Below are 17208 nucleotides of genomic sequence, written 5' to 3' on the forward strand. Positions count from 1 at the left end.
TTGGGATTCCAGGTGTGTGCCCTATAGCACCCAGACAAAGGTACTGGTGTGTGTGTGTGTGTGTGTGTGGGCATGCGAGTATGTGCATGTGTGTGAGCCTGGAAATCATGGCTACCCTTCTGTTGTAGCCTCCCAGTTGCTGGCATTGTAGCCATAAATCACCACATCTGACAAGACACTGCAAGCTACTTTGATATGCGGAACAATTTGTACTTAATAAGAAGTCTGGCTGCATTACATTGCTTGGCAATGCTACAAAGTATTCACGTTCGTTTAAATTTCTTGAATTTTCTTTACAGGTGATCAACTAGCATTTGGATATCATCATCTTGGATGTCTCACAGTTTTCTACCCCTGGCTTTTTTGCTTGCTATGTTTCTTACAGTTTTTTGAACTTATCTTTGTATTTTAAAAATAGACAATTAGTGTAATGATATTAAAAATTCTCATGTATTTACTTTTGTGTGCATGTGTGTGAGCATGTATGAGCCATGGAACATGTGTGGAGGTCAGAGGACATCTTTTTCAGCAGTCTGTTCTTTTCTTCTGCTGAGTGGGTTCTTGGGATTTCACTCTGGTCGGTCATCAGGCTTGGTGGCAAGCCCCTGTACCTGTGAAGCCATATATGCAATAGTAGAGAATTTTAAAGGCGTATTCTCCATCTGTCTCCTATTCCTAAGTTATCTCCCTAGAGCAAATTATTGTACCTAGTTTTTCTGTATCCCCTGTGGAGTCTCATTGTGTGCATTTTTATTTTTTTCTTTTCTTTTTTTTTTTTTTTTTGTCCCCGAAACAGGGTTTCTCTGTATAGCCCTGGCTGTCCTGGAACTCACTTTGTAGACCAGGCTGGCCTCAAACTCAGAAATCCGCCTGCCTCTGCCTCCCGAGTGCTGGGATTAAAGGCGTGCGCCACCACGCCTGGCTGCATTTTTATTTCTTTACACCCAGTCTTGCATCCTGCTTTTTTTTAATCCTAATATCCTTTAGGTGTATTTTTATATCACCATAAAGGTTAAACATCCCAAATATCAAAATGCAACATCTGAACCTTTTTCTGAGCCAAGTCTCCTGTGGCCCACATAGAACAACTGACTCAGCTCTCCTAACCTTAAAACACACACACTCTCTCTCTCTCTGCCCCCAAATATTAAGTAAAATACAATGAAAATAGTAAAGTGATGGGACTTCCCGAGTCCCTCCCTTATCTCCCGTGGAATTGTAACTGCTGTGACCTTTTTCAGGTCTTGTTCATGTAGTCACAGCCACTGTGACTTGATGTGAGCAATGGTCCAGTAATGTCTGGAAGTCACACTAGTGGGGAACAGAGGAAGCCCTGAGTATGCCAGGTTCTGAGTGAATGTGTGTTGTGGACTTGGACACCGCTGTGTCAAAGATCCTACTTCATACCTGGGGGGAAGTGGCAAAGCCCACCCAAATCCCTTACTCCTGCCCCGGACTGAGCCACGGATTAGGATCAGAGGGAAATGACAATGTTGATAGCATGTCCAGACAACTGCTCCCCATAGCTCTCCCTGCCCCATATTTATGCTGGAGACTGCTCCCCCACAGAGCTGAACCTGTTTCGTGGTCCAACTGATACCATAAACCCTGCCTCTTTATCTGTAATAACCCCAGCTCCTCGTTCCTCTGTGTACTAGGTGTGCTGAGCTTCCAGCAGCTTGGAAACCAGTCTTGGTGGTGAACGTCATTAATCTCAGCACTGGGAGGAAGAGACTGGTGGATCTCTGTAAACTGGAGGCCATCCCGACCTGCATAGCAATTCTAGGCCAACCAGGGCTAAACAGACAAACTCTGGCTCAAAAAAACAGAATAAAAACAGTTTGGATCGGAATGGTGGTCAAAGGCACTGCTGCTGGGACCACAGAAATGGTACAATTTCTATAAAAGATAACTTGCCAATAAATACCAAAGTACTATTTTTTTTCCTGTGATATTGGGGAGTTGAATTCAGGTTGGACATAGGTATACACCCTGTGACTGAGCTAACCCTGTTGACTTAGCTCAAGATGACCTTGAACAACCTCCACAGTGCTGGGATTACAGGGCTATGCTTAGCAAATGATCAGTGCTCTGTATTTTGGGATTTAAACTAAGGCTCTCTGTAGACTAGGGAAGCAACCTACCAACTGATCTATATCCCTAAGTTTTGAAAGTATGCTTAAGTAGGGTATGATATTAGCCTTTATTTTGAAAATAGTGAAGCAAAAGGTTTCTTGATAATACATTCATGAAATTATTATTAGCATACTTTTTAGATATTATGCTCTGGACCTTTTATTTATTTATTTATTTATATTTATTTTAAGGTTTCACTGTATAGCCCTGGCTGGCTGGAGCTCATTATAATCTAGGCTGGCCTCAAACCCACTGTAGTCCACCTGTCTGTGGCTCTTGAGTGCTGATATTTAAATTATATGCTACCATACCCAACACGGCTCTACTTTTGTAGATTAAAAACTCACAAAGAAACAACTTAAAATGATAGAATTTATTTTAATATGATATATGTATTCACAAATACTATTTTAAAAATAAGCATGTAAATGATAATAATTATAAAACATAAATCAGCCCTAATTTAATATTATCAGAGAAGAGAGCAAATACAGAAGTCAGTCTAACATTGTTGCATTTGCCTTTTAAATCAGAAGAAACACTTAGAACAATATAATTTATCCTTTTCAGTTTCTTGTTACCATGAATACCCGTCTTCTAACTTATATTCAAATCATTAAAATCTCTTAACAGTTATTAAAGTATTATTAAGTCACCTAAACTGAGTAATTAAAAATACTAGCCTAAATTAAAACCCTGAGGAATTAAAATCTTTTTACACAATAGTTTTGGTTAAGTGCAATTCTGTTCCATAAGGACTACTTAATTTTAAGGTCATATTTGGTAAGGCATAGGAAAAATAAGATCTACTACAGTAACAATCTAAACTATCTTTAGTTTCTTACTACAAAGTTGTTGTGTTTCCCTAAGAAGTAGTTTTTGCATGTCATGCTGGACCTCTTCACCCATCTGCTGGCTTGTCAGCTTTACCCTCAGCTGTTAAAACCTGTGCTCCACACTGAACTGCTGTAACAACAGTGGCTCAGGCTTAATGCAGCCAAGAAGCTACATGTTGGAGAGTTCATGTCCGTGCTCCACCATGGCCTGTACAAACTGCTTGAAGACTCGATCCATGTAAGTGCATTGCCTGGGCCAGATTCCCTCCAGAAAACCAATATGGCCTCCATAGGCTGTAAGGACCAAAGCCACGTTAGGGTTTTGTTTAGCAGTTTCTATTGGGATACCTTGAGGAAGTCAAGCGGTAAAGGCAAGAGGAAGTAAAAAGAGAGGGGAGGAGGGGGAGAGAAGAGGAGGCACAAGGAAATGAAGTGGGGGAGGAGGGGAGAAAGGGAGAGAGAGAGAGAGAGAGAGAGAGAGAGAGAGAGAGAGATCATTAACTTTTTTGTTAGGAAAAGTATACTTTATCACTTCTAATCAGTAAAAACTTTAAACAAAAACTTGTAATGAGTATGGCTAAATGCAATGAGTTTGACTAATTTATACCAACCATCTATATTATAGTAATTCATATTTATATTATATCTATATTATAGTAATTCATATTTATAGTATTGTGCTAGATCATTATTTTTGAAAGAATCAGTCCAAGATTTTATAAAACCTAAAAATACAGGTTGTTTCTTGGGCTGTTGAGATGGCTTGGCGGCCAAGGTGCTTTTCTGCAGAGTCCGATAACTGACATGGTATAGAGACAGAAGCACCTCTGACTCACACACATGTGCCATAACGTCCGTGCACATGTGTGGACTCATATGTACAAACACACAGAAGATAAGATACAATAAAATAAAAATATAGGCTGATTCTTGTTTTGAGAAATTAATACTAAGCTAACATTTGTGAGAGTTATAAATCCACTCTGTATAATTTTGATTAACTTCACATAAATTTAAATTTCTAAAGATGATTGATATCTTTACAAAGGACTTAAAATTCCAAATGTTATATATATGTATATACCTATATATATGTATACATATGTATACATATATATGTATACATATATATATATATATGCATATATATATGTATATACCTATACATATATATGCATATATATATGTATATATATATATGAAGCAGACATATAAAGTTAGCAAAAACAAAAAGAAATAAAACCCTGACCAATGGTGATTCATGTTTCCCATCTGTTGCTGAGACATCTAAGTCTGGATGATCATCTTTTCCCATCTTTCTGATTTTCTGTTTACACTCAATAGAAAATGAGGCATTATTGGCAAACAACTGAAGTGAAAATATAAACCCACTCTACACAGCAATGTCTGCATGTCCTCCAGCAAGTCTACTTCTAGCAGAATTTTTGAGGGCAGGAATTAAAGTTATTTTCTTTTTCTCCCAGGTTTTAAAGTTCAGACAGTGAGGGGAAAGTATGTGCATGCGTGCGTGCATGTGTACGTGCATGCATTTGTGTGTGTGCGTGTGTGTATGTGTATGTGTGCATGCGTGTGCATGTGTGTGTGTGTGTAAGCTGGTGCACAGGCTCATGCTCTCACCCCACAGATGAACTGAGGGCCTCATGAATGCTCAGCCTCCCACTGGTCTTCACCCCAGAACTCTCAGTTTCTAACCCTGATTGTTACAGTCTCATTAGAACAAAAGGCTTTGCCTTGCTGCAGTCATGTGAACAATGTAGGCGGCCTGTTTTCTCAGGCTGCAGACAATTATCCACTATGTGGTAACACTATCTTAAGGGCCTGGGAAAAAATAGGAAATAATGAATTTAAACTTTACCCTAATGAATCAGGTTAAATGTTGGGAAACTCTTGTTTGTAACAGAGGCAGCAAAGTATCAAAATGGATGGAGAAATATCAGATCTTACCCAGTGAAGTTATGTGAGGCAGCCACACGTAGATACTAAAGCCAGTTTCATTTTCTCCTCTATAACCAGAGGCCCAAAGTACCAGCTATTGACAATCACCTCTGCTTAAATGAACAGTGGGTGATTTAAAACACTGTGTATGTTGGGATTTTCTAAAACTGTTACCATGTTTATGTTAGGCCTGGGATCTGGGTAGCTTTGCTTTTTCAAGGTGACTGAGCTCAGAGCTTCTCACATGCTGGGCAAGATCCCTACCACCAAGCTCCACCCCAGCACCAAATAAATGCTTTTAATTGAGAGCTGGAGGAAAGGTTTGAAGGATCTTTTGAGGGACTGGAGAGAGGAGTTGGCGGTTACAAGAATGAGTTAATCTTCCAGAGGACCTGCGTTTGCTTCCCAGCTCCCACATGGTAGCATAAGACCATCTGTGACTCCAGGTCCAGGAAATCTGATTTCCTATGTAGCCTCTGAGGTACTAGGCACAGACACACATGCAGGCAAAATGCCCCATACACATACTTGGGAGGCAGAGGCAGGCAGATTTCTGAGTTTGAGGCCATAGTGGTCTACAAAGTGAGTTCCAGGACAGCCAGGGCTACATAGAGAAACCCTGTCTCGAAAAACCAAAAAAAAAAAAAAAAAAAGAAAAAAGAAAAGAAAAAACTGATTAAAAAAAAGATGTTTAGCTAGACATGGTGGCTCACACTTTTTATACCAGAACATGGGAGGTTAAAGCAAGAGGATCACAATTCCAGGCAAGTCTGAGCTACACAATGACATCTCGTGTTGACAACAACAAAAGCAATAACTGCACTTAAAACATCATCCAGGACACCTAGAGGACAAGCCTACAAGGACTCTTACTGTCAATAAGAGAACATGTGTGCTTACAGTTGTTTTTCTTAATTTTTTTAAAAGTCAGCAGGCTTCTAAGATTTTTACTGCTTTAAATTATGTATGTGTGGGACAGGGTATTATGTATGACATGTGAGTGAAGTGCCTGTGGAGGCCAGAAGGGGGCCGTAGATCTAGAGTTAGGGGTGGTTTCAAGTTGCCTGTGTGCTGGGAACTGAACTTCAGTCCTCTGCAAGAACAATACGTGCTCTTAACCACTGAGCCATCATCTCTCCTGCCCAACTGCTATTTTTGAGTTAAGACAGTACAAAGTTAATTTTGGAATAATTTTCTTTCTTACAGCATTCACGGGAAAAAAACCTGTTTTTCTTTAGAGATGAACGTTTAGTCCAAATTTGCTTCCAGCATTGAAGTACTTAAGGACACTGTGTTTCTAGATGCTTTTTCAGGTTAAAGGGAAGAAAACTTCAAACTCATTTACTTTGGGACTCTGGGAAGAAGAGGCAAACAATGACAGATTCTCCCCAGGCAAAGACGCTGGAGCATAATCTGTTGAAAGGACCGTAATTTGAGAGGAATGAATGGTTATATACACACATGAGCATACAAAATAGCAGAGTTCTAACTGGGCTGAATCTGTGACAACAGACAGGACCTGAGACACTGAACACATGACCTGAGACACTTAGATCCTATTAGGAAAGCCAAACTTCTGTTTGCCTGTTCTATGTTTTGAGATAATGTCTTGCTAGTGCAGGCTAGCCCAGGCTGCTTTTCATCTTTTTTTTTCTTTTTTGGTTTTCTGAGACAGAGTTTCTCTGTATAGCCCTGGCTGTCCCGGAACTCATTTTGTAGAACAGGCTGGCCTTGAACTCAGAAATCTGCTTGCCTCTGCCTCCCAAGTGCTGGGACTAAAAGTGTGCGCTACCACACCCAGCGCTACTTTTCATCTAAATTAAGGCTGGCCCTAAGCTCTTTCCATTTCTTGTCTCAGTGTCCCAAGTGCTGGGATTATAGGCATGTAGCATCATTCCAGGCAGCTTAAAAACTCATAGTGGAGCTGGTTGGTGGTGGCGCATGCCTTTAATTCCAGCACTTGGGAGGCAGAGGTAGGCGAATTTCTGAGTTTGAGGCCAGCCTGGTCTACAAAGTGAGTTCTGGAACAGCCAGGGCTACACAGAGAAACCCTGTCTCAATAAAACCAAACAAACAACCAAACAACAAAAAATCATATTTCTTTTTTTTTTTTTGGTTTTTCGAGACAGGGTTTCTCTGTATAGCCCTGGCTGTCCTGGCACTCACTTTGTAGACCAGGCTGGCCTCGAACTCAGAAATCCGCCTGCCTCTGCCTCCCAAGTGCTGGGATTAAAGGCGTGCGCCACCACCGCCCGGCTAAAAAATCATATTTCTTAAAAAAAAACAAAACAAAACAATATTTTAAAAGTTAAACCAGGAGCCAGGGAGATGGCTTGGCAGTTAAGAGCACTAGCTGCTCCCAGAGGATCCTGGTTCAGTTCCCAGCACCTATGCCTGTGGCTCACAATGATCTGCAACGCCAGCTCCAGAGCATCTGTCACCGTCTTCTGGCCTCGGTGGGCACCAACACACACAGACAAACACAGAAATAAAACCAACAAGTGAGTCTTTGAAAAAGAAAGTTATCTCATGCCTAAATGTACAGCTGGAGCATACTCACCATGGCTGGGTGAGAACACGTCGTCCGTAGCATTCAGGCACAGAACCGGGATTCCCACTGACTTCAGCCTGCGGTTTGGACTGGCATCGGTGTAATAATCATCGAGTGTGCGGTACCCAAACATGACCGCGGTGAACCACTTATCAAACTCTCTGATCGACTTGGCCTGGAAAACAAAACCAGACAGAATGGGCTCTTGGAGTCACAACAGGAGATGAACAGATCAGGAAAAGCTCCGTCTCACCTTCATGACCTGATCCATGTCAATCTGCTCCGCAAACATATGCCGGTGCCTGGAACAAGACAGACGTCAACGAAAGCTTAACATCATCTCTACCTTAGTCACACCAGAGATATATAAAAGCGGATGATTATAAAGTCTGGCACAGGGCACAAAGCTGGTACTAAAATAATATTTGCTGTATCAGTGAGATGGCTCAGTGGGTGAGAGAAGACACCTAATCACGCCTGATGACCTGAGTTCTGGATCCTCATGGGAGAAAGAGTTTACTCACACAGATTATTCTCCAACCTACATGGCACACAGCCTACACAAAGGAAGTTAATAAAATATAATGAAAATATCTTGAGTTTACATAGGAGTAGTAAGTACATTGACATTAGTTTTCAAAGTAGCATTTTAAGTGCTTTCGGGGGGTTGGGGGTGCATTTCAAGACAAGGTCTTTCCATATAGCTCTGACTATCCTGAGACTTACTCTGTAGACCAGGTTGGTTTTGAACTCACAGAGATTCATCTACCTCTGCCTCCTGAGTGCTGGGATTAAAAGTGTGCATCACCACATCTAGCCACTTAAGTATTATTTTTAAACTAAGAAAGAATAAACTAGCTTCATAATACTAGAAATAACTTATAGGTTGTCTTATAACAAAGTATATCTATACACTCTTGCTAAAATGTCAGTATGCTCAAAAAGACTTAATTAGTTATCCAAAGAAACTGCTTCTCTCTCTCTCTCTCTCTCTCTCTCTCTCTCTCTCTCTCTCTCTCTCTCTCTGTGAGTGTGTGTGTGTGTGTGTGTGTGTGTTGCATGCTGTGGTACACATGTTGTTCAGGTTAGAGGACAACTTTGGTCTAGGTTCCCATTTTCCATATTATTTGAAACAAGATCTCTTACTATCAGTCACTGTGTGCACCAGGCTATCTCTGTACTGTCTACCACTGCATACACCAGGCTAGACCTGTTCCTAGCTCCCATCTTTCCAGGGTGCTTTCCTGTGTGGGTCCTAGGGATGCAAACTACATGCGCATGCTTTCATGGCAAGTGCTTTCCCCACTGAGCCACCTCCCGTCCCAGAAAGTGCCTCTCCATCATACTAGTATATAAATTAGAACTAATATTTTTGTCAACTTGTATTTTAAACATTGGTCACTTTTTCCTTCCTTCCATTTATTTTTTTGTGACAGCCCTAGCTGTCCTGAAACTCATTCTGCAGACTAAGCTGACCTTGAAAGGCATGCACCACTATACCTGGCCCTGGTCACGTTTCTTTCATGATCAATATATATATCCATCTAGCAGTGGAGGTGAGGATTGGACCTAGAACGTGGAACACAGTGTCCACATGTCCTACCACTGAGCTACATCCTTAGGCCCTCAACTAATACTTTAATCTAAGCGATTCTTCATTTTTTTCTGCAACTATTTCTATTTCTTTTCTTTCTTTCTTTTTTTTTTTTTTTTTTTGAGACAGGGTTTCTCTGTGTAGCCCTGGCTGTCCTGGAACTCACTTTGTACACCAGGCTGGCCTCGAACTCAGAAATCCGCCTGCCTCTGCCTCCTGAGTGCTGGGATTAAAGGCGTGTGCCACCACCGCCCAGCAATTATTTCTATTTCAACGACCATGTCAGTGATAATTAATAACCACTCCTGTAATAAATAATGACATGGTGATTCTTTAGTATTTTAGCAATATTTATACTCAATATTTGTAACTAAACAATAGGTAATTCCAGTGTTAGATAACAACGTTCAGGATAATAGTTTTTATTAAATCACACATACACACACGTATATATATATATATATATATATATATATATAATATATATAAATTTCATTAAATCACACATACATATGAAATATATATAAATACTTATATATATATTTATCAATTCATTTTAAAAGGCTTGGTAGGGCTGGGCTGGGGCTCAGTGATTGTGTGCCTAGCAAGTATGAGATCCTAGATTCAATCCCCAGCTCTGAACAAACAAACAAATAGTATTAGTCATTAAGGAAATAAGACTAGAACCACCTGTATGGAATGTGTCGACATGCTGGGTTCACTTTAGGACGTGCACAGTTCCAGGAAAATGGATGCAAAGACATTATTGTGGAAATATAAGAACCATGAGCTATGACTATACAAATGAACTACATTCTATTTCTTTCATATTTTGAAGAACTTTTCTTAAAATGGAAAAAACATCACTTATTTGGTGTCTACATGTGTACACCAGTCAAAAAATCTCCTTCCACCTGTGGGTAACAGGGATTGAAAGGTCATTAGGCTTGGTGACAGGTATCTTCACCTACTGAGCCATCTCACCGGCTTCTAGTCTCTCATTTCTAAAACACACCATGCTTGTAAGAACATGCTTGGGCTGGCGAGATGGCTCAGTGGGTAAGAGCACTGCCTGCTCTTCTGAAGGTCCTCACTTCAAATCCCAGCAACTACATGGTGGCTCAGAACCACCCGTAATGAGATCTGACACCCTCTTCTGTTGCGTCTGAAGACAGCTACAGTGTACTTACATATAATAATAAATAAATCTTTAAAAAAAAAAGAACATGCTTAAGGAGTTAGGAGCTATATTGTTCAACCTGGGGCACTCATTTCTATGTTCGTTTTTTGAGTCAGGTGTGGTGGTTTGAATAGGAATGGCCCCCATAGACTCATGTGTTTGAAAGCTTGGCCCATAGGGAGTGGCACTATTAGGAGCTATGGCCTTAGAGAAAGTGTGTCACTGTGGGCCAGGGCTTTGAGGTTCCAGAAGCTCAAGCTATGCCCAGTGTGGTACACAGTTTCTCTTCCTGATGCATGACAATTCAGATGTAGATCTCTCAACTCCTCCTCCAGCACCATGTCTGCCTGTGTGCCACCAAGCTTCCCACCATGATGATAATGGACTAACCTCTGAACTATAAGCCAGTTCCAATGAAATGCTTGTAAGAGTTGCTATGGTCATGGCATCTCTTCACAGCAACAAAAATCCTACAACACAGGGACTATCTAGGTAGCCTAAGCTGTCCTGGAGTTCACCTTTTAGACCAGGCTAGCTTTGAACTCAGAGATCTGCCTGCCTCTATCTCCTGAGTACTGGGATCAAAGGGGGATGCCATCAGCCCAGCTGCATAGGACACTCTTAACATATTACCTGAGAAAGAGTTAGGTTTGGGAAAGATTAACAACCCGTAAATCTAAGGGAACAGCCCAAACATATCACCAAACACACTCCATGCTAACATAGTTTTCAGAATAGTTTAGAATAGCAACCTTCAAAGCAGTGTGAAGGGGTGGGAGGGTAGGGGGTTGGGTGGGGGCATAGACATAGATAGAATGCAGCATTATTACTTTCATCTATATTTTTAACTTACAATTTTTGGTAGGCATTCATAATTTGGAGAATATTTTGGTATTGAGGTTTGGTCTTGCTGTCTATTGTAATGTAACCCCAATACCTGGAGTCTGCACATAGACCTGAGTGATGTATGTGACCCTGCCCCCAAGTTATTTCTGATTAGTAAATAAAGATTCCAACAGCCAATAGCTGGGGGGAAGAGACATATGTGGGGGTTAGGTTTCCTGGGCTTGGGGCCAGAGGAAAACCATTAGGGAGAGAAGGTGGAAGAGGAAGAAATTCTGCCATCAGTTAGGAGAACCATAAAAACATGGTCCTGAGGGCTGACCGATTGGAATTAAGAGCAGCCTAAATAAAACATTGTAAGTAATAACTCAGGGTTATTGATAGGTAAGTAGATTCTGATGGCATAGAGGTTAGGTATCTGCCCAGCTCTTGTGCTGTTTAAGGCTTATTGTAAATATAAAGGTTGCATGTGTCTTTTATCCAGAAACTAAATATCAAAGGTGGGTAGAAACCTCAGGTTGGGATTAAAAATTATTATAACATTTTGGTACAGAAATAAATTATATAAATAAATATACATATATAGGTAGTGCTATATTCTGAAATTCCATAGTGCTGGGTTATGTAATCTAAAATGTTTGGTAACAGAAGGTTTTAACGATGACTTACTTCTTAACTGAAGACTGGAGGCAAGTTGTTAAGTAGTAATTAAAGAGTAGCCAGTTCAGCGGCCTCTCCAGAGACTCTGAGCAAGCAAAAGTGTTCCAGCCAACTGAAAATGTTGCAGCAGCCATCAGAGGGGTTTTGGACCCAATTTTACCCAAGTAATTCAGAAGCAGCATTCTAAAATAGGGAGAAAGGAGACTGTGACTGGTTACATCTCTTACAACACCTCCTTTCTAAGCATCGCTCCATGAGAACGCGGCAGGAGCCAGTAAGTAAGCAATGCAGGCAGCCCAGAATGACTCTGAACACTCTATAGGATAACTATAGAGTGAATACTTGACCCTCTGCCCAGTCTGGGGCCGTGTACCATCACCCATGACTACTGTTTTAAGTCCTGCACATTAGAAAGATTACCTTTGGTTTTTCTCATGTTCATATTCTTAGAATATGTACATGCCATCATGTGTGAATGGGGGTCAGAGGACAGCTTGCTAGAGTCGGTCACCTTCCACCATGTGGTTCTAGGGGCTTGAACTCAGGCCATTAGACTTGGTGGCAGGCAGCTTTACCCAGAGACATGCCACCTGCCCATATTCAAATTTCTATTTTAAAGTACTTTTTTTCCTCCCACCTCTGCCTGGGAGGATACATGTGCACCCCATGCCTGACCTACATGCTTACTGACACTGCACTTGGCTAAACTGTGAGGCAGACTACATTTATTCCTGCATGCTTCTTCTTATGGTGAAGTAAGTTAAATCATAAGAACATGAAGAGATCCACCCCAAGGAGTTCTCTAATGTGGCTGCACGCTGGGATCACATAGAGACTTTAGCAAACTTCTTGTGTCTGGATCTAATGCACTGAGCTCCGGAGGTCACTGGTCTGTGTGGTCACTGTCTTCACCCATGATGTCACGCACTGAGCTCCAGAGGTCACTGGTCTGTGAGGTACCCATTGTCACCCATGATGTCATGCACTGAGCTCCTGAGGTCACTGGTCTGTGTGGTCACCATTGTCACCCATGATGTCATGCACTGAGCTCCGGAGGTCACTGGTCTGTGAGGTCACCGTCCTCAGCGAGACTCTGAGGTACTCTCCGTTCAGTTAGACTTTCCAAGCTGTGGCAGAGCACCAGCCTTAGAGTCACTGGTTTTCTCTTCCTTATTATGCCCAGTCACATGGATTCCTATGTTCCTGTGCTCCGTTTATTATTATGCCCAGTCACATGCTTTCCTATGTTCCTGTGCTCCGCTTATTTAATTTTCTCTATTCTAGCCAAGTTCTATTTGAGTAAGGGGGATGAGAACTGAGTTAGAGCTCAACAGTCCTAAGTATGAAGGATGACGCCACAACCCTCCACTCATTATAGCTTCTGTACATAGTTTCTTTAACAGGCTAGGTTTTGAAATAGCTAAAATACTCTAGCATTATCTTTTACAATTCAAATCACTTATAAAGGTAGGGAATTTTTATGAAAAGGAGACATCTAGCTTTTGAAAATAATTGAAAAAAAATTTTTTGAAAAAAATTTAAATTTATTTTTTGTATGTGTATGTGTATATACATGCATGTATGGTCTATAGCAAGTTTGTGGAGGTCAGAGAACAATTTGAGGGAGTCAGTTCTTTCTACTATGTAGAACCCAGGATAAAACTTGGGCCATCATGCAGGTAGCAAGAACCCCACCTCCTGAGCTGTCTTGTAAGCCCTGATAATGACTGCTGTCTTAAGACAGTTTACTCTTTTTAGCTCAAGCCGACTTGAAACTTGTAACCCCCCTCCCTCGGCCTCCAGGAATGCTAGAATTACAGATGTGCTCCATCACGCATGACTTGAAAATGACCCTTCAGAATGACCATATGACTTGCATACAGTGCTATGGTCACTGAGCCCTTTGAAGGATGCTTTCTGTCCTGGGAAGAGTTCACCATAGTGTCCTCTCTCATGTGGTAACTTTACACTTCGGCTGGAGTCAGACAATTGTCAGAGGCTGGTAAAACACACAAGTCAAAACATGTGGAAAGGAAGTAGAAAGACCCTGGAATAGGCACAACCACCTCTTTAGAGGCAATTCCTAGCTATTACTTAGGGATGAACAAATGTCAAAGTGCTGCCTCCAAAAGGTTGTTATTTTACCCTGAGAGAAGGACCCCATCCTCTCGCCAACCGGAGGGGCACACGCTGGGGAAACAGCTAGACAGAGAAAGGACTCATGGACTAAATGTTTAAACACAAAGGATGGATTCTATTTGGCAACTGTATATCAAACTATAAAACTAAATAACATACACCAGGGGTAGTGCAGGCACTCTATCCTCAGGAAGTAAATGCAAGCTCTGGATAGTTAGTGATGCTCAGAAAGGACTGTCACTTGTTCTGGTGTGTTAACATGTTATAACTTTACAGAAAGAGACAACGCTTGCACTTAGAGCTACCAACTGAAACATTGACAGACTTCCTTCTGTGATCTCCACTCCAAGCGGTACTGTGATCCGAGGCTGATGCACTGTGTAGGCAAAGCAAGATCCAATCCCATCTGTCTGTTCTAGAATCCACTTAATCTACTGTCCAGGGACAGAGGCTTCATCAGACATGGAGGTGAGAAGAACAGATGCTACACTTATTGTAGATCTGTGATCAAAGAAAGCCCAGACGAGATTCAACTGACTGATTTATTATTTTGAGGTACCTGGAACTGAGCCCAGGTCCTCCCACATTCTAAGCACATGTTTGACTCATCTGAAATAATAATAAAATGATGACTGAGCTTTAGGTAATATGGAATGAACTGGAGAAGTGGGTGATGCAGGTGAAACATGCTACCCCACCAGCTGATAATTCCTGAAGCTGGGGTAATGACTGTATGTAGGGATACTCTTTAGTTTTCATTTTATGTGTTTGGAATTTTCTTTTTATTTAAAAAGTATTTACCAACTCACTGGGAGAACAGAATCTGGTTCTAGAACAGCTGAGTTTCTTGACTTAACTCAGTTCAGGCTCAAAGCCCACACTTGGCTCCAGGCATCAAGGCACTGGGTAACCCCAGTCCACGGCTCACCGGGCATAAAACTCTTGCTCAACCATGCTTTTGTTGGTTGCATCTCTAAAAGAAAAAGAAAGTGCACCTACTTGGGAATGTGTCACAGTGCTAGGCAACTGGAAGGGGTGATTCCTTCCAATAATTTACAAGACATTAATATTCAGCTGGCTGGAAAAGCTAACCTAATGGTCAGACCCTGCCTGAGGTTTCGAGGCTGGATGAATAGGCCTTTTCCAAGGGCTTCTGAATAGACAATTGGGGCCTCTTTATGTAAGAGCGAGCCTTGAAAAAAAAGTCATGAATTTATATAATTAAGGGAAGGAGTCCAGCCCCACTTCATCTTTTCAGGCTCATGGTGTGAGCTAAAGGAAAGAGTTGCTACATTGTGTCCATGAAGCCCGACTTGAAGATTCTGCTTGTTTCCACACTGTTCCGAGTTCTTCCTTTACTAGGTCAAGTCAGACCTTCCATGCTAATGCAAGAGATAGACTCTTTATCAGAACCTAAAAAGCTCTGGCTAGGGCCTATCACTGAGTCTGCATGTAGTTCATGGGGGACTTCTATTGCCAGCACACATGCTTATAAGATGTTCTGAACACTGAGATTGCAGTTACATCCAGAATAGAAAGTTAAGAAAAAAATTTCTGTTTTAAATGTTGGCTTTAAAAACGGCTAAAAAAAGAATAAGGGTGAATCACTTTTATGTATGTGTTTGTCTGCATGTTTGTCTGTGTACCATCTACATACAGGCCACTAGAACCCCTTGAACCAGAGTTATAAATAGTTGTGACTTGCCATCTGGGTGCTGAGAACTAAATCTCTATAACAGCAGCAAGTGTTCTTAATTGTTTAGACACCTATCAAACCCCCCAAATCGGCTTTTGAAATAAAGACAAATGGATATTTAGTGTGCCTGAGCACCAGTAGTATAGAAAATAACACATTCTAATGAAAAATAGATAAGTAGCATTAATCTTACAGGGTTTGGTGGGAGGGGAATGTATATTCATTAAGCATATAATTAACATATATTAAGTCTATTATTTTATTTTATTTTTTGATTTTTTTATTAGATATTTTCTTCATTTACATTTCAAATGCTATCCCCAAAGCGCCCTATACCCTCCGCCCCCCCCCCCCCCCGCCCTGCTCCCAAACCCACCCACTCCTACTTCCTAGTCCTGGCATTCCCCTGTACTGGGGCATATGATCTTCCCAAGACCAAGGGCCTCTCCTCTCCATTGATGGCCGACTAGGCCATCCTCTCCTACATATGCAACTAGAGACACAGCTCTGGGGGGTACTGGTTAGTTCATATTGTTGATCCTCCTGTAGGGTTGCAGACCCCTTTAGCTCCTTGGGTACTTTCTCTAGCTCCTTCATTAGGGGCCCTGTGTTCTAGCCAATAGGTGACTGTGAGCATCAACTTCTGTATTTTCCAGGCACTGGCATAGCCTCACAAGAGAGAGCTATATCAGGGTCCTGTCAGCAAAATCTTTCTGGCATATGCAATAGTGTTTGGTGGTTGTATATGGGATGGATCCCCAGGTGGGGCAGCCTCTGGATGGTCCTTCCTTCTGTCTCAGCTCTGAATTTTGTCTCTGTCACTCCTTCCATGGGTATTTTCTTCCTGATTCTAAGAAGGAGTGAAGTATCTACACTTTGGTCTTCCTAATTGTATGCTGGAATATTCTAAGTTTCTGGGCTAATAACTGCTTATCAGTGAGTGCATATCATGTGTTTTCTTTTGTGATTTGGTTACCTCACTCATGATAATATCCTCCAGATATATTCATTTGCCTAAGAATTTCATGAATTCATTGTTTTTAATTCCTGAGTAGTACTCCATTATGTAAATGTACCACATTTTCTGAATCCATTCCTCTGTTGAAGGACATCTGGGTTCTTTCCAGCTTCTGGCTATTATAATTAAGGCTGCTATGAACATAGTAGAGCATGTGTCCTTATTACAAGTTGGAACATCTTCTGGGTATATGCCCAGGAGAGGAATTGCTGGGTCTTCCGGTAGTACTATGTCCAATTTTCTGAGGAACCGCCAAACTGATTTCCAGAGTGGTTGAACAAGCTTGAAATCCCACCAACAATAGAGGAGTGTTCCTCTTTCTCCACATCCTCACCAGCATCTGCTGTCACCTGAGTTTTTGATCTTAGCCATTCTGACTAGTGTGAGGTGGAATGCCAGGGTTGTTTTGATTTGCATTTCCCCTGATGATTAAGGATGTTGAACATTTTTTCAGGTGCTTCTCAGCCATTCGGTATTCTTCAGTTGAGAATTCTTTGTTTAGCTCTATACCCCATTTTTTAATAGGGTTATTTGATTTTCTGGAGTCCAGCTTCTTGAGTTATTTATATATATATATATATATTGGATATTAGTCCCCT

At 41.3% G+C, this 17208-nt stretch overlaps 1 protein-coding gene across 1 annotated transcript in view; it reads right to left on the bottom strand.

The window, feature by feature from the left end:
* Window positions 1–2494: 2494 nt before the first annotated feature.
* Abhd3 (abhydrolase domain containing 3, phospholipase) overlaps window positions 2495–17208 on the bottom strand; it is a 62854-nt gene continuing 48140 nt past the window's right edge. Inside the window, exons 6-9 of the mRNA XM_021150624.3 lie at window positions 11766–11939; window positions 7733–7781; window positions 7489–7654; window positions 2495–3320 (exon numbers count right to left, since the gene is read on the bottom strand). Coding sequence (XP_021006283.1) covers window positions 3142–3320; window positions 7489–7654; window positions 7733–7781; window positions 11766–11939 — 568 coding nt within the window. The 3' untranslated portion in view covers window positions 2495–3141. The remainder of the gene's footprint in view (window positions 3321–7488; window positions 7655–7732; window positions 7782–11765; window positions 11940–17208) is intronic.

Source organism: Mus caroli, unplaced genomic scaffold (genome assembly GCF_978045245.1).
Source record: "Mus caroli unplaced genomic scaffold, Mus_caroli_1 scaffold_19, whole genome shotgun sequence".
NCBI lineage: Eukaryota > Metazoa > Chordata > Mammalia > Rodentia > Muridae > Mus > Mus caroli.